This window comes from Sturnus vulgaris, chromosome 17 (genome assembly GCF_052056855.1).
Source record: "Sturnus vulgaris isolate bStuVul1 chromosome 17, bStuVul1.hap1, whole genome shotgun sequence".
In the NCBI taxonomy this organism is placed as follows: Eukaryota; Metazoa; Chordata; class Aves; order Passeriformes; family Sturnidae; genus Sturnus; species Sturnus vulgaris.
In genome coordinates this window covers 8,818,593-8,839,290 of record NC_142259.1, presented here as the reverse complement: position 1 = coordinate 8,839,290, position 20,698 = coordinate 8,818,593, and the positions used below count along the sequence as shown (strand labels likewise).

At 46.8% G+C, this 20,698-nt stretch overlaps 3 protein-coding genes across 12 annotated transcripts in view; 2 read left to right on the top strand and 1 right to left on the bottom strand.

Annotated features, from left to right (window-relative positions):
• Positions 1 to 3,959: 3,959 nt before the first annotated feature.
• Positions 3,960 to 9,101, bottom strand: LOC106860889 (oxidative stress-responsive serine-rich protein 1-like). Of its 2 annotated transcripts, none has more exons than XM_014888992.2 (4): positions 8,963 to 9,101; positions 7,993 to 8,112; positions 6,247 to 6,357; positions 3,960 to 5,594 (listed from the first exon to the last, which is right to left on the bottom strand). In XM_014888992.2, the coding sequence occupies exons 2-4, from the start codon at positions 8,067 to 8,069 to the stop codon at positions 4,910 to 4,912; spliced, it is 873 nt and encodes a 290-aa protein (XP_014744478.2). In that variant the 5' UTR covers positions 8,070 to 8,112; positions 8,963 to 9,101; the 3' UTR covers positions 3,960 to 4,909. The 2 variants fall into 2 exon arrangements, with proteins under 2 accessions (XP_014744478.2, XP_014744479.2); XM_014888993.2 differs by having other exon boundaries at positions 8,967 to 9,028.
• Positions 9,059 to 14,928, top strand: OSER1 (oxidative stress responsive serine rich 1). 9 transcript variants are annotated; one of them, XM_088175004.1, is made up of 5 exons: positions 9,059 to 9,130; positions 10,241 to 10,320; positions 11,364 to 11,480; positions 13,269 to 13,382; positions 14,119 to 14,928. In XM_088175004.1, the coding sequence occupies exons 3-5, from the start codon at positions 11,401 to 11,403 to the stop codon at positions 14,804 to 14,806; spliced, it is 882 nt and encodes a 293-aa protein (XP_088031130.1). In that variant the 5' UTR covers positions 9,059 to 9,130; positions 10,241 to 10,320; positions 11,364 to 11,400; the 3' UTR covers positions 14,807 to 14,928. The 9 variants fall into 9 exon arrangements, with proteins under 9 accessions (XP_088031130.1, XP_088031126.1, XP_088031132.1 ...); XM_088175000.1 differs by lacking the exon at positions 10,241 to 10,320 and having other exon boundaries at positions 9,063 to 9,130; XM_088175006.1 differs by lacking the exon at positions 10,241 to 10,320 and having other exon boundaries at positions 9,067 to 9,130; positions 11,367 to 11,480.
• A 3,092-nt stretch (positions 14,929 to 18,020) lies between these two features.
• JPH2 (junctophilin 2) overlaps positions 18,021 to 20,698 on the top strand; it is a 31,758-nt gene continuing 29,080 nt past the window's right edge. The window contains exon 1 of the mRNA XM_088175013.1: positions 18,021 to 18,835. Coding sequence (XP_088031139.1) covers positions 18,457 to 18,835 — 379 coding nt within the window. The 5' untranslated portion in view covers positions 18,021 to 18,456. The remainder of the gene's footprint in view (positions 18,836 to 20,698) is intronic.

The following is a 20,698-nucleotide window of genomic DNA, read 5'->3' as shown; positions in this document are numbered from 1 at the left end:
AACCCCTGCGGCTCCTTGAGAACATTTTTCAGCAGAGATTAAGATTTTTTTTTTTTTTTGACTGCTTTAGATATGGCGGATGTGTAATAAATAGCCACAGTGATGGACACTGGCTTTAAAATGCCTAGCAGGTGTCGTGCCTGCCTTGCAACCTTCACGGAAAGAAGCAGCAATAGCTCTTTAAAGGTATTCAATTATTTTTGGAGAGCACAAATTAATTTCTGCCTATTGGGTGTTATGCATCCCATACAAGGGCAGAGCCCAGGAGCCTTTGGTGTGTACCAGAGCCTGGGGTACCTGCCCAAACAGGACAAAGTAGACACAGCTGGGGGTCACTTCCAGAATTAGCAAGGTGTGTCACAATTACAAACCCGCCGGGAGACTAAGAGAGCATTGGGGCTTCTGGAGCTGCTGCTGCTCTCCCAGCCCTACTGGCATCATCCAGAGCTTTGCAGGCACTGGTGTGTAGGCAGCTGAATACAGTGACCTGGACATCTGGACTTGGGCTTTATGATTTTTTTTTTTTTTTTTGTCATGCCCCATCTCCAGCAATCTGGGAGCCTGGAGATAATTTCTCACCCTTGGAACTATTGCCAGTGCCAGGACATAAAGCCAGCCCAGTTAGGGGGGTTGTAGGGGCAGGTTCAGGTGACGATGGGAGAGAGAGCTGTGCAGCACAGGGAGCCAGCTTGTGTCTCAGGGCTGTGTGAGAGCTCTCAGTGTGAACCACTGGGTCTGGTGAGGATAGAAACAGGAAGATTTGGAAGATCTGGGTCAAGTAGGGAAACCGAGGCACACTTCACTCAGGAGCACTGGGATGGAGCAGGGCCAAACTGGTACCCAGCTGCATAAATAGTGCAAGAAGCAGTTTTCTAGGAACTGGGAGAAGAAAATTAATTTTGGTTGTTATGATGTTCTGCTCCTCAGGGTGTTCAGGAAGGTGATGACAGGGGTGGGAAGTGCTGTGCTCTGCCTTGGCTCCTCCCTGTCCCCTCTCCCCGTAGGAAATAGCCCCCAATAACAACCTCTCTCCCAAGCCCCTGAACTGTGTTCCCAAGTCCCTGAACTGGCCTCAGGGACACCCACAGGGACAGGCTCTTGCTTGGCCTCTGCTTTGTGGCTGCAAAAACACGGGAATACTGAGCTTTGAAGAGCTGGCACCCTCATGCAGCACCACCCTGCCCTCTGCTCCACAGCTTCCCCTGCTTGCAAGCGTCTTTGGGGGCCGCTTGCACTGGAAGGGACACGGTGGGTGTGGAAAGGCAGGGACAGGTTGACCAGGCAGCAGCTGCTCTCCCTGAGTCGCTGTCCACAAGGCCCCATCTAGTGGTACAAGTTGCGATGAATTAATGCAGCGCCGTGGGGAGTAAAACAGGACAGGTTGCTGCATCCCTATGGGTCCTGCAGGTACACGGCGCCTCTGTAGGGGCCTATTTATTTAGCTGTGTTTTGGCTTGCTAAACTGAGCAAGGCTTGAAGGGCACGAGTAGTGCCAGCCCCCTTTAGGGGTGCCCTGACCTTGTGTGACCTTGAGATCATCCCCAGCTCTTCAACAGAGCCTCCCTGACTCTCCTCCCTGAGCCAGAGGGGTCGGCGTGGGGCTGCCCCATGGGATGCTGTGCACTGGCAGAGCCCTGGCAGGAGGTGCCATCGGAGCAGGATTGTGGCTGCTGGCAGTTTGGAAATACTGAATCCAGGACAGAGTCTCATCTCAGAACTGATGCAAAGATTACAGAGATGAAAGAACAGGAGGATGGAGTCGGTCACAGGACTTGCAGGCACGGAAGAACCCTTCCTGTTTTAGGAGAGGGTGGAAAACAGGCTCTAGAAACGGCTCCATTGATTATTTTTTTTCCCCCCAGTGGCCTGATTCAGTGTCTACCAATGTAAAGCTCAGCTTGGATTCAATTTGGCTTCTGTAAGGCAAGAAAAAAATGTCATTGATCCAAGGTGCCTTTCTGCATCCTGCTTCAGTTGAACTAGTCCTGAAACTAGAGGGCCAAGGACTTGTAAAGTGCTGGGAGTGGGGAAGCTACTGGAAAACACCCAGGCTGGGCCTGCTGAGATAGGAAGTAGAGAGTTGGGATCTGATTAGAGGAAAATCCTGGGAGCACTGCAAGTCCACCGGTGCTCTCTCTCAGAACATTTCAGACATATTCTGTAGATTGACTACGAACAGATCCTAGAGCATCCACACAAAGAAAAAATACCCCAGGTTTGCTGAGGCACATACAGCAGCAGCTGGGAGCAGTAGGGCTGCTGCACTCAGCACTGTTTGTACCACGGCATCTCTACTCATCAATCAAACTAAAGGTGCTGTGCAGACATTCCCAAAGATGCAGTTTTCCAATAAATCCTGAGGTTTCAGGCAGGCAGCAAAAAGAAGTCACCGCGTTATGAGTGATATGGATGAGCTGAACTGAGAAGGTTTTGATGGAAACAATAAGTTTGAGCCTCTCTTAGGGCTCATCATTCACCCCCAGGGGTTGGTTTGTGCTGTGCAAATGTCAGCAGCAACGTTCCAGTACATTTGCTGCAAACCTCACAATTGCAGTCAAGAACCAAAATATCTGCCCTTGCTCTGCCACAGGCAGCACTCACTGTGCTTAAACGCTAGCAAAAACAGGGCTTCAGGCAGAAAACAAAATGACTGAGTTGCTGTCTTTTTTCCCCTTTTCCTTCTTCCTTCACTAGCAGTTACTCCAGTCCTCCACAGGACACTATGGAAGTGTGCCCTCAGAACCTGCTCTCAGGCTTTTCCCTCCCACCTGGCCTTCTGGCAACCTGAATTCACTTCTCAGCCCTCAGTTTCAGGGTAGATCTTGGACTAATTTAACCTCCATGATGTCCCCAATTCCTCCTCTCCCCTGAACACTGCAGGTCTGTGGCACATTGTCCTGCTCCACAACTGAAAACGTGCCCTTCCAACACTGTCGATGTGTACTGGGTTTATGTAACACCAGTCCAGACACTTCCCGGGGTTCTGCACACTTTATTAAAGAGCAGCACAGCAGAAACTGCCCCAAGGTGACCTTGACCAGACTGCCACTCCACACTTCTGTCGAAAGGCCTCGCTGTGCCCCTTCATAAGGCTCCAAATGCAGAGAGGAGTGGGGACAACCAATACCAGGCTTAAATAACCATTTCTGTGCACGTGGAAGAGCTGTGCCTCAGCTTCACACACACGGACTCTGGATCAGTGCTTGTCAAGAAGCAGGGAAACTGTTAAAAGGGGAAAAACCCTCTGTCTAGCAACAATTCCCATGGTTTTAAAGAGGGCACAGAACCAAAACATGAATAAAAATAGGAGCAGATACCCTCTGCTGAAGCAGAAACATCCTTCGAAAAATAGCAGCAGCAAAGATAACTGGTACTAAATATTTGTGTTTAAAAGCAAAGTACATATGATACCAGATTTTCTGTAGGGAGAAAGAAGGGAAAGTGGAGAAAACCCAAAAAGTGTGTGTGGGTATTGCAAGATAGTGCTGGAAGAGGGAGGTGACATGAGAAAATGTAGAAATCAGTTACACTGAATTTGAGTAAGAGAAATACTGCATGCTAAATATATGCATGAAACTTAAGAGCAAAATTAGTTTTAGTTGTATTCTTATGTTTTTTATTTGGATTTTAAATCTCAGCTTCCTGAACTTGTGAATTGTAGGGATGGTGAGAATAAAATTTACAGTGATTATCATCTAGAATGTCTGAGCCATCTCCAGCACAGAATACAAGGCCAACTGTCCACATCTGCTTTTCATCTATTTTTACACAACTGCTTGTGACTCCTTGGCTTGCTGACCACTGACTTTTCAGCATGTAAGTAAAAATTACACTACTTTACTCAGACATGCTTCTTGAGCATGTACAGCTGACACTGAAACCAGAGTATTAGGTGGTTTTTTTTAAATCATAAGGTCTTGAGGGAAGATGAATATAAGTCAAATTATTCAGACTTTAAGTTGCTGGGTTTTGACAAACATTTATTAATGCGAGTCTCGGCAACAGAATTTTTTATTGCAGTATTTTCAACCAGCAGGAATGTCATAGCTCTACAGCACAAAGCCAGGATGATACACACGTCTTGTTTACCCCCTTTCCACACCACTCTGTGTATCAGATGTGCTCAGAAACATCCTGTAGATGGTTCCACCTCTCCACTTCTGAGACTGCACAGCCCAAAAAACCTGGTAGCCTGCTTCACTCCCCCCTAAATTACTCCATCTGTAAAGCACAAATAACAAAATATATTTTTACTTCTAAGAGCTTCACTTATCTGCAGAAAAATAGAACTGCTTAAAAGTGAGAGAGTTAGATTAAGGAAGGGTCCAAGTACACACCTGCATGTTCTGGACCTCTCAAAAAATTTGTAAGGAATAAGCATTCACAACTTGATCCAACTAAAAAAGGAGCCAGCTAGTGTTCAAGGAAAGGAGATTCATCCTATCCAAAATGCTGAATGCCTTTACATCCTTCTCTCTAGAGCAGGATAAGGAGGATGGAGCTGTAGCTGTGAAACTTTTCTCTAAATACTGAGATACATTAAGAATGAACATTCCAAACACTTCAAAATATCAGAAAAAAACCTAAAAGTTTTTTGGTTTTGTTTGGTTCTTTTCCAAAACATAGTGAAAACAGCATACAGAGCTTCAATATCCACAGCACAAACCAAAAACCAAACAGAGCTCATTTGATCTAGAGTGCTTTTGTTAAGGTGTTCAGAGACTTTAGTGCATTCTTTTTAGAACTAAGCTCAGAAACTATATTTAATTTTTCATTTTATTAGAAAACTAAACTGTATGAGGCAAAGAAACATTTAATCAAACACACAACAGTGAAAACATGGCACTGACAAGGCAATTAGCCCAACCATTGTAACAAACTCCGCTTCAGGATCCTCTATTGCTTACAGTCAAGTATACATCATCTCCGCCATGTGAGACATTTTCTTGGGAATATATAAGTAGTATTCCATGTATCCCGAAAGATCTTCAATAGTCACGTCATCCACAAAGGCTCGAGCTTGCTCAGAACAAGACCTGGGAGAGCTGGCTGAGGCTGTCCCAGAGGGAGATCTGTTCTGGAGGGACTGGGCATGGACCCCCAGGACTGCCTTCTCGCACTCGGACAGGACGCTCCGCAGGCCGGAGAAGGAGTACACCTCCATGGTGCACCACTGCTTGCACTGGCACTTCTTGTCCGTACAAGGGCACTGCCTGCCGTTGCTAAGCATGGATAAGGACTGGAAATCGGAGGTTTGCTTAGAACACAGGCTGTTCTCAAAGGATGAGGAGAGAGCAGGGCAATTCTCCCCCCGCTTCTGCAAAGGCTCTTTGGCGGTGAGAGCTTCCAACGGTTCAGTTCTGTCGTTACTGGCCTCAAGGTGAGAATCCTGCCCGTCCTTCGTACCATGTTCTGCTGGGACAAAACCATCTGAGCTGATGACACCCTTCGAAGTGTCTGCCTGGGGTTTGTGTTTCAGCTGGTTGTTGGCTTTCATGTTGCAATAGGTGAACTTGGGAGGGTGCAGGACCGGAGACTTGGAGCGCCGGCGCCGCGGGACCCTCGCCGATCCTCGGGAAGGCTTTCTCACACACCTGCAGGGTTCAACAGGTGAGCAAGTGCATAACTCCAGAATCTACACTACAGCTCAGTCAGCTCTAAAATGTGATTAAAAACATTTTACAACATTATATTTCTGCTTGGAAATACCAGATGACTGGTCACTTACAATGTCTGACACAAACCGTGGAGGACTCTGAAGAAATTCGGGTTCCCCCAAAGGAAAGATACATACAAGGAACCCTTATCCAAGGTGCTTCCCCCCAAGTCTTCTCATTCAAGGTGCTTCCCCCCAAATCTTCTGCCTTAAGCAAATGACACTCTGTCATCTCAAATTGAATTGCAGTGCACAACCTGCATCAGTTGGAGCTGCTTGCAGAGTCACACTGAATATCCAGGTACTTCAAAAGCAATAAAAGAACCCAAGAGTGAGATGAGAGGGGGTTGCAAAGGTTCAAGACTTGCAGAAAAGTACTACTGATGAAATCAACAGAAAAGAAAGTTTTGAGAACCCTCTCTTAAGAGAAGATGCAATATTGTTTTTAAAGACGTTAATGAAACACTGTAAGAACAACTTATCAGTTATGGAAACATTTTGTGACAGAAAGGAAAGATATCTTGAAGCAACTAATTAACAACAACTGGCACTGAAAGCAGCCTGCAAATGTTCAATGTGTCACGTTTTACCCATGCCAGGCTTCCTTGGAGCTGACAGTCTGCTGCTTGGCTCCATCCATGGCTGCTCTTGTCGTCGTTCTGAGAATCGTCCCATCGCCCACGGACAGAGCTGCAATACATCTGGGTAAAAAGGGAAATGCCACATCACAGAAATGCTGAACATATGGCTCCAGAGGCCCACATTCAGCCTATGTGCTTTGGATGCTCAGCTAAGCTCATCAAATTTGCTGCATTGACTCCCTCTGTAGTCAGTTGGTAGAAACAAGGCCTTATAGAGATTTATCCAACTCCTCTTACTGTACTGGCTTCATCAAGTGGCTAAAGATAGGTGAGATGAAATGAAAGGCAGCCAAAATGCCCAGAGGTTGATGTCATGCCCTATTTGTACTAAAATGACACATTAAAGGAATGTAAACTCAAGTTCCAAATGTTCTTGTCAGACAATGCTCCTCCTCTGAAATGCTAAGTCAGGCACCTGGAGAAGCAGGCTGAGGGGAGTCAGTGGAAAAGTGGATGAGGTACAACAGGCAGGGACAGATTCCTGATTTATTTAGTTCTCACTACATTTTTGAGATAAGCATGGAGTGAAAAAAGCATCTGACACTGGAGGTTTAGATGACAAACGTAAATGCCTCAGCACATGAATCTATACTTATAGTTATGACAGCTGCAGGCGTGATTAGGAACATGGGAGATTGTAAGAAATGAGGCTGAAATTCGAGCAAAAAGCCCAAATACTGCACCCAAAGTTGATCTTAACAGATTAGTCACAAGATTTGAGCTGTTCACAACACATGCCTGCAAAACAAGATCTTTTTATGCCTAAGATGTCATCAGGAATCAACCAGAAGCCCACACAGTCTGCCAGTGGTACTACATCAGAAGTGTTATGATTAATAACCACAGTTCCTTGATAGAGAACAGCTATTTTTTTCCACATTGCTCAGAAGACTTCTGAAGTAGAGGGAATGAGTAGCAAAGCAAAATATATTTCCACATGCAGAGGAAGTCCTGCATTCACTGTGTTGATGGCTGTGGGGATGAATTCACAAGGTAACACTGTCACAAAACTTTCTCTTGTGTTTGTAAATTCCCAAAAGACTTCAAGTGAACAGTCTCAGAGTGTTAAACTGGATAATTTTATCAGCTCTTACACTACATATTATCAGCACACACAGTATCTTACTGAGTAAGTTTTTAGTGTTAAGAATGTCTGCAAACATTTTACTTCACAAAATCCCCTGAAATCAGAAATGCTCAGAGCTCATATTTAGCCTGACCTTTCCCAGTGAGACTGGGCCCCTCAGCACACTCTGAGGTGTTGGTGCTGTTGTCCAGATGCCTTCCAAGCAAGATTTTGTGCACTAAACAAAGGCTTATAATGGGGCTGCAGACACCAGTGTTTACAGGGCCAAACGAATTCTGTATCACACCAGGTGACTACAGCTACGACAGTTAAAAGAGGGTTCACTGCTTTAGGTGAGTCTTTTCATGTTTCCGTGCAGTCATTGTGTGATTTCAGTCGGATATTAGTCAAAATTACTCTGTAATAAAGGACTACTTTGCATATTAGACAGTTATAATAACTGTATTTCTTCTGAAGTGATGCAGTTCAGAGAGAGGAAAGAACCTTGGAGAGCAAAGAACCTTTCACCAAATGACATTTTCATTTTGAAATGTAAAATAATAGAAAACAAATACAAATATGTAATGAAACCCTGATAAATTACATTGCCTTTTTTGTTGCTCACTTACCCTGCTGCATCCACTCTCAGCTTTTTGAATGCTGTTTGTAGACTCTCCTCCTCTTCATCTTTAGCTTCCAAGTCCATTGATGTGCTCTCAGTGGGTAACCAACTGTGCCATATAGAAAAACTGAAACACAGAAACTGGGATTTGATACCGAGGTCAGAACACAGATGGTCTGTACAAAACTGACTGACACTGTGATGGGTGCTCAATCTTCTGTGAGCAATTCTGATCAGACTGCTCTGGGCTTTTCACTGTGAACTCCACGGTCTGAGTTTTTCAGAATAAGCACATCCTGTGTCAAAAATATCAAAGTGTCTTTTTATCAATGGGAGAATACACATCCTGGCAACCTGTGTAACTTTGAGCTGTGAGCATAGCACCTGCAGGAAAGCCTCACAAAGGTTTCAGAGTCACAGGACGATTTAGATTGGCAGGGTTCTCTGGAGGTCCCGCTCCTTTGCTCAAGCACGGCCACCCCGAGCTGGTTTCCCAGGACCATGTCCAGATAGCCTTTGCATAACCCCAGACTCCAGAGCCTCCCTGGACAGCGTGTGCTCAGCCATCCTCAAGAGAAAAGCGCTTCCTTATGCTCAGACAGCGTTTCAGTGTGTGCCCACGGCCTCTGGTCCGGTGCCCAGGCACCAGTGAGCAAAGCCTGACCGTCCTCTCTGTGCCCACCCTTCAGGCACTTCGCACCTTGCTGAGATCCCTCCCGAGCCTCTCCTCACGGGCAGCAAAGCGGGGCCAGGACCAGGCCTGAGCCAGGCCCGCACTGCCCGTGCCCGCCCGAGCCTCCACAGCCGCGATAGCCCAGCGCTCCGCCACCTGCCCCGGGGCCTCCCCTCACCGCCCCACCAGGAACATCCACCGCAGCCCCTCCGTTCCCCGCCGGCCCCTCCGCCGCCCCTGGGGCTCCCTCCAGCCGCGCAGGGCCGGTCCCGGGGGTCGCGGGGGTCGCGGGGCCGCCACTCACCCACCGCCTCCTGCCCGGGGCGCGCAGCACAACAGGACGTGACGTCACCGCCCGCGGGGGCGCGCCCCGGCCCCGCCCGCCCCGCCGGGCGCGCGTGCGCGAGCGAGCGGCGGCGGTTCCGGGGGCGGCGGAGGCGGCGGAGGCGGCGGGCCCGGCCCGCGGAGCGCGGTGAGTGCGGGTCCCGGCCTTGGCTCCTGCCTTGTTCCCATCCCCGTCCTCATCCCGGTCCCCTCCGCGGGTCCCCCCTTGCTGCCCCGGTGGGATGCGCCGCGGCGGGACCTTCCCGCGCGGTTCCCGCCGCCGGTTCCCTCGTGAGGGCGGAGGGCGCTGGGGGAGCCTCGCGGGGCGGTGCCGAGTCACGGCCGGGCCCCGCAGCTGGGGCTGCTGGGCGGGAAGGGCTGGGAAGCGAACTCCGAGCGGTTAAAAACGTAGAAGGTAAAAATTGAAAATATGTAAGTTCTTGTCCCGCGGTCCGTGTGCTGTCTCCTGGGGCCGTGGCCCGCAACGCCCGGGTTGTGCCCATCCCGTGACGGGATGCAGGTGCCGGTGCCTTGTCCCACCGGTACCGCGCTCAGCTGCGCTTGTAATGCGCTCTTACTGGGAAATAGCCGAAAATAAAATAGGAAAGAAAAGGTGTGTGTGTTTTCCTGGGAGTTTTAGTTTTAGTAAGTTTTAGTCTGTTATTTGATACGGTAAACTTTGACTGTTTTTCCTAGTAATTGATTTTTTTTTTCAGGTGTGTGCTGGTTGCCTCTTGCATCTAAAATGCTTAACTTATACTTTATTATCACCCAGTGAGACTTCTATCTAAACTAATTCTGCATTGTTTTGAGCGTTTGCAGTGTTGGTGATGAAGGGCAGCACGATAAAATATTTAGTCTAAAAACTGGTACTTCGTTTTGAGTGATGTACAGTGATTTTAAAACTTTTTACTTTCGTCTTCCTGCTAAGGTTATGTAATATAGGAGGTTGCTGTTTAAAAAAAAACCAAAAACTTTTGTAGCCTGAAGTTTTTTATATTTCAAAGAATCATCTGAGCATGGTCTGGGGGCTATGGAATAAAAGTGGAGTAGAGATCATCTGTTTGACCAGAGTACTAGTATTTGGCTAAGAGAAAATATGAAATAGTAACTTGCTCAGATGAACATCATGTTGTCAGTGTTTAAGCTTCTTCCTCTCCTGTTTACTCCCTGTCTGACTCATTGGATACCATGTGCCTTGAAATTGTTATGATGCATCATCCTTCTGTGTGTGTCATAATAGCTGTCTGCAATCCAGGGCGCCCAGGTGAAATCACAGCACAGTGAGCAGCCAGAACAGTGCTGGGGACAGCTGCCACCTCCACCTGGAATGAGAGGGTGAGGCAACAGAGATTGCCCCTGTCCCTCTGCATAAGGAGTTGAACTGCAGAGCTTCAGCTCTCAGTCAAGACAGTTTTCTTCTCCTTGCTACAAAAAAGGCTTCTGCACGGATTTGCACTTCCCTTTGCTGAAGTTTGTGAGTTCCCACTGGTGTTCAGCCACTCGTCCCAGTTTGGTGACATCAGCAGATGTGGTGAGGGTACCCTCCCACATCATCCATTAATGGAGATGTTAAACAGGACTGGATGGTCCTGACCCTGGGATACACTAGTAGTGCTAGTGCCTGACCTCCAGCAAATCCAAAGAGCATCAAACTTAGAAAGATTTGAGTTCCGTTGTAGCTAGATTAAATGATGGCCAGGGTAGACTAAAAAATACATCAGCCAGTTTTTATAATTTTTTTTTAATTTAAAGCAAGGCTTCTTGATTGTTTTTTGTATTTGTTTGTATTTGTGCTTGTTCACAAGCTGATACTGGAAAATTTTAACAGCTATTTGTAACCATAATACTGTTTTCTGCTAGGACTGTGTAACTCTTGCTGGGACCTAGACATAAGGTCAAAAAGTTTTGTTTGGCTTAAAACTTTATCTTGTTTTAAGAAAAATCTTTTAGTTTGGGTTTTTTAAAAGTGTATATGTAACACTGAGTCCCAGATTTGGAAAGAAGGGTTGTAGAAGGTTGATTGTTTCTAATTGTGTTGTTCCTTCTCACTTTTACCTCTTCTACAATTATTAGCACTATAAGACAAGTGGAAGAGCCTGGCTGGGCTGTAATGTATGTGCAAGATGCTGTTTGCACCAAATTTGACTTTGAATTGTTAATTCACCTACAGTTGTACAAGAGGCTGTTTGTTTCATTCTTGGGTATCATAAAGCTTGTTCTGAGTCAGCTTTCAAAAATGTTCTGCTAGAATGACCTCAGCTTTGTGTGCTCAGTGTGCTGTTTTGAGTTTATTTTCATGTATTATGGTGCTGCTGGGCAACTAATGTTTTTAACAAGGATTTGGCCCTTATTTTCATGTGTCTTTTTTCTGCTTGTAGCAGTACATGGTAACTCTATCACCTTCTGGCCGTCCCAATGATGAAATCAGAAGCTAAGGATGGAGAAGAGGAAAGCCTGCAGACAGCATTCAAAAAGCTGAGAGTTGACACAGCTGGGTGAGTAACACCACAGGAAGGCACAGACTTAACATCTTACAAATGGACTCAAAGGGAACACCCTTGCTGTGAAGTTTGAGGGAATGAGGTAATTGCAAAAGGTTAGGCACAGAAAGCTTTCGTTGTAGTTAAACAGACTGAAATAACTTCACTACCTGCAGACTGCACTTCTTAAGGAATTGTAAATTGTTTGATTGTCAGCTTGCACCAGGTTTGAAAGAACCCTCACAATCATGATCAGCTGACAATGTGCTTGAAATGAATTTTGGCATGAATCTGGCTGCCAGAGGTTTCCAGTACTAGAATTCATAGGAATAGAACTCTGTTGTGGAAGTTAGCATATTGCCATGGTTCTGAAAGCTGTCATGAGAATAAAATCACATCTTTTCCCAGGAGAGAAACTTTCTTTCCATGTCAGTAAGGGAGAGCGTTAGATTCAGTGCATGATTCCCACACAAACTATTTTCATTGCTGTCACAAAATTTCTATTTATAACCAAAATCACTAACTGGGAAAGAATGCTTTTTGTGTTGTCTTGGTTTGTGGAGATCTGACACATGGCACTTACCTTCACTGTCCCAGGTGGCAGAACACAAGCACCGTGTGTCTTCTGTTGGTAATGATAATTTTTACCCAAAGTTAAATAAAGGAAGGCTTCCATATAAGGTTTTATTTCTGCTGACAAATGTGAACTATTGCATACTACCTGTAGAATCCGGGGTCCCATAAGCTGTTGTCAGTGATGCAATTACACTGTCACTGAAATGAAAGGGTAGGTAAGGCAGCATCAAGGTGGTAACTGGAACTACCACAGAGCTGAGATTGTGAGTAGATGGGCTTCCAAAGTTATCTTTTGTTTAAGTAATTAAACTCATTAGTAATGAATTACCTCCCATTTTTTCAGCATCTCTTCTGCCAGCTGGGCATATTTGATTACTTCGGTGTTTTTGCTGGTGGTGCTTGATCTTGTGTTCTGTATTCATTGTCCTTTAAATGGAAATTAGCTTGATTAACAGTTTGGATTCTCTTAACTCCATCCTAGATCAGTGAGTGGGGACTTATTTTCACTTTTCAGAGAATCCATCCTGTTTACAAACTAATTTAGCATAGGATTTGGAAAACAATTTTCTTGGGACTTCCAGTGTAATACACAAAGTCACAACTTGAAAGAATTGTTCTCGTGAAGAGTCCTTTAAAATGAGAGTGTGGAATGAATTTATAGCACCAGAAAATTTAATAAATCTACTAAAGCCCCTGCCTTGAATAGAAGCTGAAGGTCTGACACAACTCTGTGACTCAAATGATTCAACTTGCAGGAGTATGAAGAGTTTTAGCTTATGTTGACAGGCTATGTTAGACAGAGGCTTAAGTGTTCTTCAGTTAAACAAAGTCTATTTATGTCCAAAGAACATTTATTTTTAGGAAAGAATGGCTTATTTGTCTCTGGAAAAAGAGACGTGTTTCTTCAGTGCTGGTGTTTCTGCCCTGCCCTCTCCTGGGAAGCTGAAATTGGGCCATTGTGTGTGTTTGTCACTGACATGTGGGGTTGGCTCTGCAGCGGAGCTGTGAATGGCATCTCTTGGTCAAAGGGTCTGTTATACAGACCTTGGAGATAGGGTGTGTCAACACCCATCCTTCTGGTTTGGGTCTTGGTGGGTAGGTCTTTTAAGACATATTCTAAATGATTTGGAGCAATATTTTCTGCGAAAGAAGATGCACAAGGGTTTATTTTCGTAATCGTAATGCTAACTGGTGTAGGCTTTTAACTCTTCATTCTGTCTCTCACAGATGTACCACTTCTCTCTCTGTGGGTGATGGGACAAGTCCCAGAGCAGTAGTTAGAACAGTGGCAGATGAATCCAAGCCTAAGAATGTGTGTGCTTCTAAGGAAACCTGGCATGGGTAAGAGAAGCTTGGGATTATCAGACTATTTCAAATGATACTGCATTGAAAAGTAATGTTAATAGACAGTTCCTAGCTGGTGCTCCTCTAAACAAGGGACCTGAATTGTCTTTACCAGAGAACTTTTTAAAATACTCACACCACCTTTTTCTTTTCATATATGACTGCTGTTCTTTACAGTTACTTGAAGTGAAAGGAAATGCTGGTCACCTATAGGTGGCTAAAAGTTATAGATATTTCTCAATGCAAATGTGAGCTGCTGTTTTGAATCAGACAGTCATGAATGTGTCTCTTTCAATTGTTGTTTTGTACTGCAGAAGCTGTCATCGTGCCTTGGGAGCTAGATTGAAATAAAGTGTTGGTTTCTAGAGTATCTCTGCAGAACTTCATGCTCATCTGAAACAAAACCATCCTTTGCCCTTGATTAATTAGTTTTGTGCTCTTTTCTTGTGCTTTGTCCTTCTTGTAGAGATGATTTTCTCATGTCTCACGTGCTTTACCCATTTTCTGACCTTTAAAGCCCACTCTCTATGAGATGTATTTCTGTGGTGTTCCTTTTATATTGTATACAACTGCTTGTCTACAACTAAGTCAAATTCCAAGACAGCAGAATACCCAGAGACCTATAGCTCGTGAATGCAATATAAATGCAGGAGAGATTTTGCCCAGTGCTACTTATAACCCAGCAATAAGTGTTTTGGTGAATCTTCATTCCCTTTGTGTCTTTCCCTGGCAGCTCTGTGAAGAAGCCCTCGAGAGGAGTTGTGAGAACCCAGCGTCGCAGGCGTTCCAAGTCTCCAATTCTTCATCCTCCCAAGTTTATCCACTGCAGCACAAAATCACATTCCACATGCAGCCAGCTGGTGCAGAAGAGCCATGCTGATGCCCAGGAGGACAGCAGTGGGTTTGGGATGCCAGTCTCAAAGGAAGTTTGTGCACATGAACGCTGCAGCGTCGCTCCGGACATTGGCCAGAAGGGAGCTGATGAGTCTTTGGGAGTTTCTGTTGCACGGTTGAGCTCGGAGAACACACAGGAGAACTCTCCAGCTGCAGCTTCTCCAGTATCCAAACCAAGCCTAAAGACTACAGAGCTTTCTGACTTCCAGTCTATGTCCAAGCTGAACACGGGTGGGTCATGTGCATGTGCAGATAAAACCTGTCAGTGCAGACTGTGGCAAGATATGGAAGTGTACAAATTCTCTGGCTTGCAGAGCACCCTCCCACTGGCACCTGATAGAACGGTTTGTGAGGATCAGTCCCAGCCTTTGCCATCAAGAACTCCCTCAAGTTCTCCACGCTCTTGCTCTGAACAAGCCAGGGCCTTTGTGGATGATGTGACAATTGAAGATCTTTCAGGATACATGGAATATTACTTGTATATTCCAAAGAAAATGTCTCACATGGCAGAAATGATGTACACCTGACAGCAACGAGCACTAAAACCAGAAGGGTGGCTGGTTTAAATCTGCCCTTAGGCACATCATGTGAATATGCAACCCACTCCCTGCTCACTGTGCTTGCAATAAAAACACTTCTTTGCATCTCAGCTGATGTTTTAAGCTGATTATTTAAGCTGGACAAACAGTTTAGTTTCAGTATTATAACTTAAGCTTGGAATAGATAATGTGCTACAGGAACTTAGAGCATACCTGCCTGTACTTAAGAGACCCAAAACTTAATTCTACTTTGTTTCCAAAATCCTCTTTTTGCTTTGTGGGAGAGGAGTCCCTAGATTGCTTGGTGATTAGAGCTCTTCTTGTGAGACACCTGGTGTCATTCAGCTCCTTTGAAATCACTTTGACCTCAGGTTGTAAGACTCAGGCTTGTGGTTTTGCATGCTTGTACCTCTGATTTTATTTCATGAAGGAGTGTGACCATCTCCTACCCTCCCCTAGGTACTATTACTGGAAAAGTGGAAAGCAAAGCTTTTATTGAATTTCCATCAGGCCTTAGAGACTTGTCTGCAAGAGAAATACCCTGCATTCTTCAGGGGAATTGCTGCTGTGGTTAACCAAAGGAAAAGTGAGGGCATGGGCTCTGCTCACTATATTTGTTATGGTGACCAAACCAGAATTTGCTTATTTCAGAGGTCTTAATTCATACACTGTCTGTCAGTTTTGGGGTTTTTTTAGCTTCTTTTTTAGCCTCCTCTATAGCACCAAGTATTACCCTTCCTTCAGGCATTAAAACCCATAGACTGGAGTGAACAGTTGTCAGCTGTAGGGAAATCTTGAGCACTGTGTCTCCACTCCAGTCTTGCTAAACCATCATCACTTTAGCTGCCGTCTCCAGCTTTGCATTCTCCTGGAACAGTGTCTCTTTTATGAGTGTCTAGCAAAGGATATCAAATAATGTAATTTGTTGAGGGTGAGAAAAGCTGTGTTTGGTTTGTCTTTACTATTTGTGGTGCCTCAGCTTTCTGACATGTAAGATGTGGAGAAGAAATGGAGACAAACATTTTCCTGCAGAATCATTTGGTGTTAATCTTGGAGGGGTTTTTTGCAATTTCTGTTGCAGCACCTGCTGTCTTAGGACAAGTGGCCATGTGAATTTATCTGTTTTGCCAGTTCTGAAGTGTCACCTGCACCGTGCAGAACGTACCTGGGTTCCACATCTCTTTCTGTGCTCTGCAATAGCTGCATTTCTGCCACCTGTGTTCTGAGTTCAAGGCAATTTTTTGGTAACTTGTCTACAAAACGGCTACAAAGTGCAGAATGACTTTATTTCTCAAATAATTATTCTTAATTGTTCTGAAATGCAAATTTCAGGCACAGCACCATCATGGGGCTGAAAGTGCCTTTCAAGACTACAGTGCTTTTACCATTTCATTCATTAGTGACCACAGACCTGACTGCAGGGTTTAGGATTGCACTGTCCACTGCTCAGTACTGTGTTACAGTGGATTGAAATCCAGGAGATGTAAAAATACTAGAAAAATGTGAGCTGGTGCTGACTGGGAAGGGACACGAGCAGTGCCACTAGAGGTCAGGCCCAGGCTGGGGCTGGCTGCTGCAGCAGACTCAGTCTTTGGGGAGAATGGGAATTTTTCTGCCAGAGCAAAGAGCAGCTCTGTGCGGTGCCTTTGTGCACACAGACTGTCAGTGCTTTCTGAAGTGTGTGTGGGTTTGTTGGCGGTCAACAAAAGCTCTTTAAATGCCAAAATCAGCATAAGTTATTAATGTTTAAACAAAGTGTGCAATCAGTTCACAACTGTGCTGTGTAATTAGGAAAAGTTGCTAAGTAAATAATTACATAGGCCTGAACTTGGCATCCTCTTGGGACAGTTACAACATCTTTGGGCTCCTAAGTGCTGGAACACCATGGAATAGAAGACCATGAGTTGCTGCAACCGCTGCCTTAACGCTTTCTCTTCTGTTACCACAAGGTGTTTTCAGATGTTTTGGTACTCGCAGAAACCATAGAGCAAAACCTTCTGGTTTTGCTTTGAGAAAATGTCAATTTATCGCCCTTAACTATGCAGGAAGAACTTTGAAAACGTGCCTATGTAGTCTAAAGACTTGGTTTAAAACAACAAAAAACTTTAACTTGAGCCAATTTCAAAATCTAACTTTTTTAGAAGAAGGCTTTAAAGGGCTAGTTATGCCATATGGCACTTCTGAGTCGTGTTGGGGTCCCTTACCAAAGAGCTCATTGCTTCCTGTGGCTGATTAAAAGTGAAGCCCTTTGTAATTAACTTTCTAACTTGGTCCTTCTTACCTGTGCCTGCAGGTGTTCTGTGTTTATGTGCTGTCCATATACAGAGCTTCTCTTGCAGTTATATATTGTGTGGTTCCTCTGTACCTTTTCTTCCTAGAAATGATAATGAGGAGGTTGAAAGTTGAAAAGCCGAGTCCAAACCCACCACCATCTGTGGCAGCTTTACCACAGAGTTCCATGAGGTTTTGGGATCTCCCCTGGAAGGGCTGATAACACCCTACAGCTCCTGCAGCTTCCCAGTGTGGTGGTCAGTCAGGAAGGGTAATTTCTCCGTGGTCTTGCTGGGACAGTGTCTTTAGGAATGGGATGGGTGTGCTGGAAGAATAGAGGGCTTGGATTAGCCTGTTACCTGGTCTTTCACTCCTTTTCCTCTGTCATCTGTATTTGATGACGTTTTTGTTACTATGCGTGTCTGCAACTGTCTGTGATCTTTTCCACACACAGACTGAATTACGCTGCTGGCTGTTAAACAGAAGGAAGTTTGGGAGGTTTGTTGTTTGGGAGAGAGGGGTAAATTACTACTACTGAACTTCTTTCATTACCCTAAAGCAGCTCTGGAAAGTCACTTGGGAAGTAGCAGAGGGGCTGAGTGAGCTGTTGCTGCACTCGGGTGACAGCTGTGCTCTTACTCCGTGTTCTGCCTCTGCCCAGTTACACACGGTGTGAGTGACCTGGCCCGGGCGCTCCGTCCTCGCATCCCGCGGGGCTCCGGCGGAGCGGGACAGCGGCTGCCGGCCCGGGGGAGCGCGCCGGCCCCTTCCCAGGCTCTATTTTAAGCAGACATTTACTTTCCCAGCCTCTTCTCCGCCTGGATCCCTGCCCGGGGCGGGGAACGGCGGGGGGGGTGGGATGTGTCTCTCCCCTCCTTCATAAAAGGGCCCCGAGGCGGGGGCCGGGCTCCGGGGGGTTATTTTTGGGAGCAGCTCCTGGGATCCGATGGCCTTGTTAGGGCAGCGCTGACCTTTCTCCCGGCGGGGGAGGAGAACGGGGCGGGCGGCGGGGCCGGGCGGGGGAGAGGGACCGGCTCGGGACCCCCATCCCTTCCTCCGCCGCGGGGATCGGGACCCCCATCCCTCCCTCTGCCGCGGGGGCGGCTCCGCGGGCGGCCCGTGGCCGAGCCTGCGGGGCAGGTACCGGCTCGGAGCGGCTGCCCCTACGGGGGGGCTGGAGCTCGGCCCGCCCTTCTCCCCTCCCTCTCGTCCAATTTCTCTCTCCTGCCGTGCCCCAGCCCCTCGGCCGGGCCAGGCGAGGCAGGAGCCGCCGCTCTCGGCGCCCAGCCCGTTCCCTCCGGGGATGCGGGAGCCCCGGAGCGCTGCCCCTGGGAGCGCTGCCCGGCTGAGGGGCACCGGAGGGCACCATGAGCGGCGGCAGGTTTGATTTCGATGATGGAGGCGCCTATTGCGGGGGCTGGGAGGGGGGCAAAGCCCACGGGCACGGTATCTGCACCGGCCCCAAGGGCCAGGGCGAGTACTCGGGCTCCTGGAACTACGGCTTCGAGGTGGTGGGCATATACACGTGGCCCAGCGGCAACACCTACGAAGGCTACTGGTCCCAAGGCAAGAGGCACGGCCTGGGAATCGAGACCAAAGGACGGTGGGTTTACAGAGGCGAGTGGACCCATGGCTTTAAGGGACGGTACGGAGCGAGGCAGAGCATGAGCAGCGGAGCCAAGTACGAGGGTACATGGAACAATGGCCTGCAGGATGGCTACGGCACCGAGACCTACGCTGACGGAGGTAAGGGAGCCTGCAGAGGGAGTGGGAGGGGGATGAACAGTCACACCCAGCCTGTGACAACACAGGTTGCATGTTGTCTCTGCTGAAGGGCTGACCTGGTGCTGTCCCCACCAGTGAGATCTAGACAGTGATCTACAATGAACCATTGGGGTGCCTCAGTCAAGAAGGGGAGCTTGGGGTGCTCCAGCTCGTCAATGTGTGCGTGCCCCGATTTTCCCAGGTGGGCGCAGCACGAGGCTCACTGTCTGCAGACACAACGGAGGAGCAGCAGGAGCATTGCCCCAAGCTGCCCTGAAGTGTCTGTTCTGGCAGTTAACACCAACCAACTTGACTTTGTGTAGTCTTTGACTCCTGGTTCCACGCGGTCTGGTTATTGCAGCTTCTGGCTGAACCAACCCAGAAATTCCCAGCTGGTGCACGACCGCAGTGGCCGTGTGCTCGCTCACCAGGCAGCGAGCTGTGAATGTTCTCGTGTCGGATATAAGCCACCCACAGCATCCCAGCACGCCTTTCCTATGCATCAAACGCTGCCTGCATGCCTCTGACAGCCTGCCTGCACATCTGCTTTGCCAGAGTTTTGGTTAAGTCCATCTAAGCTGTTTAGAATATGTAGCCACACGCCTTTCCCCAAAATAAATCCCTGTGGTTATTTGGAAGGTTTCAACCTCCGCTATTATACAACTGCACTGCGTAGTCAGATATTTGTTGTGCTCTGTAAACACTCGCTCTAATTGTGTTCTTGTGTGAGTGGCAATTCTGGGGTTAGAAACATTGCAAGGATTTCTGTGCAAGTAATTTTGTAGCTCTTCAACACTCTAATGTTCCGGGCTGCCACATTTAGGATAGCTAAATAGAGAGGGTGATTTGAAAGAAATGCCCTTCAAAATATGGATCAAAATTGCATCTATGTTTATCTAGGACAGGCATTGGAGTTAGTTTAAAAGCAAAATATAATATAAATCTTCAGAATGAAAAGTACTGCATTTATAGGCATTAGAATAATGGACTAATTCAATACTGCATTTCAGGGCTATGTTTTTCATAAATATTTCTCAATGAGTTGTGTGGGTTTTTGGCTAACTTTAAGATTAAGAACCAATCTTGAAGTGTACCCATTTTCCTTGTGCACTTGGATGTTGTAGGTACAGACACGAACTGACACATCCGTCCAGCTCCTTAAATTTTTCCCCCTTCTGTCCTGTGACCATGGAATGGTTTAATGGGTGCAGGTTGCATGCACAGAACCTTCACATGAGGCCATAGGACGAGTAGGTGACATGGAAGGTGTGCTCTGAGGAGTAAAGAGCAGCAATCAGGCAACTGTCAGCAATGGCTGCCATTGGGAATTTCATTCTGGAGGTGTCAAGGTCTCCTTTGAATTTGCACAGTGCTTCTTAAAATGCAGATCTTTCTAAGGGTGAAGGACTACTGGAATTCCAGTTAACGTTCTGGGGGAGGATTTTGAGTCACAAGACTTGACATAGGATTTGATTAGATATGGGACTGAAAGTTTGGGACAGAAGAGCGGGAAAGATGAGCCAATGCTTTCTCCTGTAAGGATTTAGAATATCCTGCTTCTGTCAGCACAGCACTCCCCAGGGTGCTGTCCCACACCCAGGAACGTGCCAGCTGCTTGATCCCTGGTGCCATTCGAGGCTGGCAGTTTAGCCCTGATCTGTGAAGATGTGCCCTGCCAAAACCCATGAGGGTTGTGCTGGGGTGCCCAGGGGCTGCTCCGTGCACTGGATCATCACACCCTGGCTGGTCTGAGCTGTTCATTCAATGCATGAGCTTCTCTGATGGCACAGGAACATGGATAAAACTGCAGCCAAAGCCAGGGATCACCATCTGGCATCACATCTG

Bases quoted from the DNA above. Each gene is read 5' to 3' on its own strand.
- LOC106860889 (XM_014888992.2), bottom strand. From the start codon at position 8,069: ATGGACTTGGAAGCTAAAGATGAAGAGGAGGAGAGTCTACAAACAGCA. The intron at 6,358-7,992 runs GTAAGTGAGCAA...CTTTTTACCCAG, and splicing joins CTGAGAGTGGATGCAGCAGG to ATGTATTGCAGCTCTGTCCG. The intron at 5,595-6,246 runs GTAAAACGTGAC...TGAACCCTGCAG, and splicing joins TCCAAGGAAGCCTGGCATGG to GTGTGTGAGAAAGCCTTCCC.
- OSER1 (XM_088175004.1), top strand. From the start codon at position 11,401: ATGATGAAATCAGAAGCTAAGGATGGAGAAGAGGAAAGCCTGCAGACA. The intron at 11,481-13,268 runs GTGAGTAACACC...TGTCTCTCACAG, and splicing joins CTGAGAGTTGACACAGCTGG to ATGTACCACTTCTCTCTCTG. The intron at 13,383-14,118 runs GTAAGAGAAGCT...TTTCCCTGGCAG, and splicing joins TCTAAGGAAACCTGGCATGG to CTCTGTGAAGAAGCCCTCGA.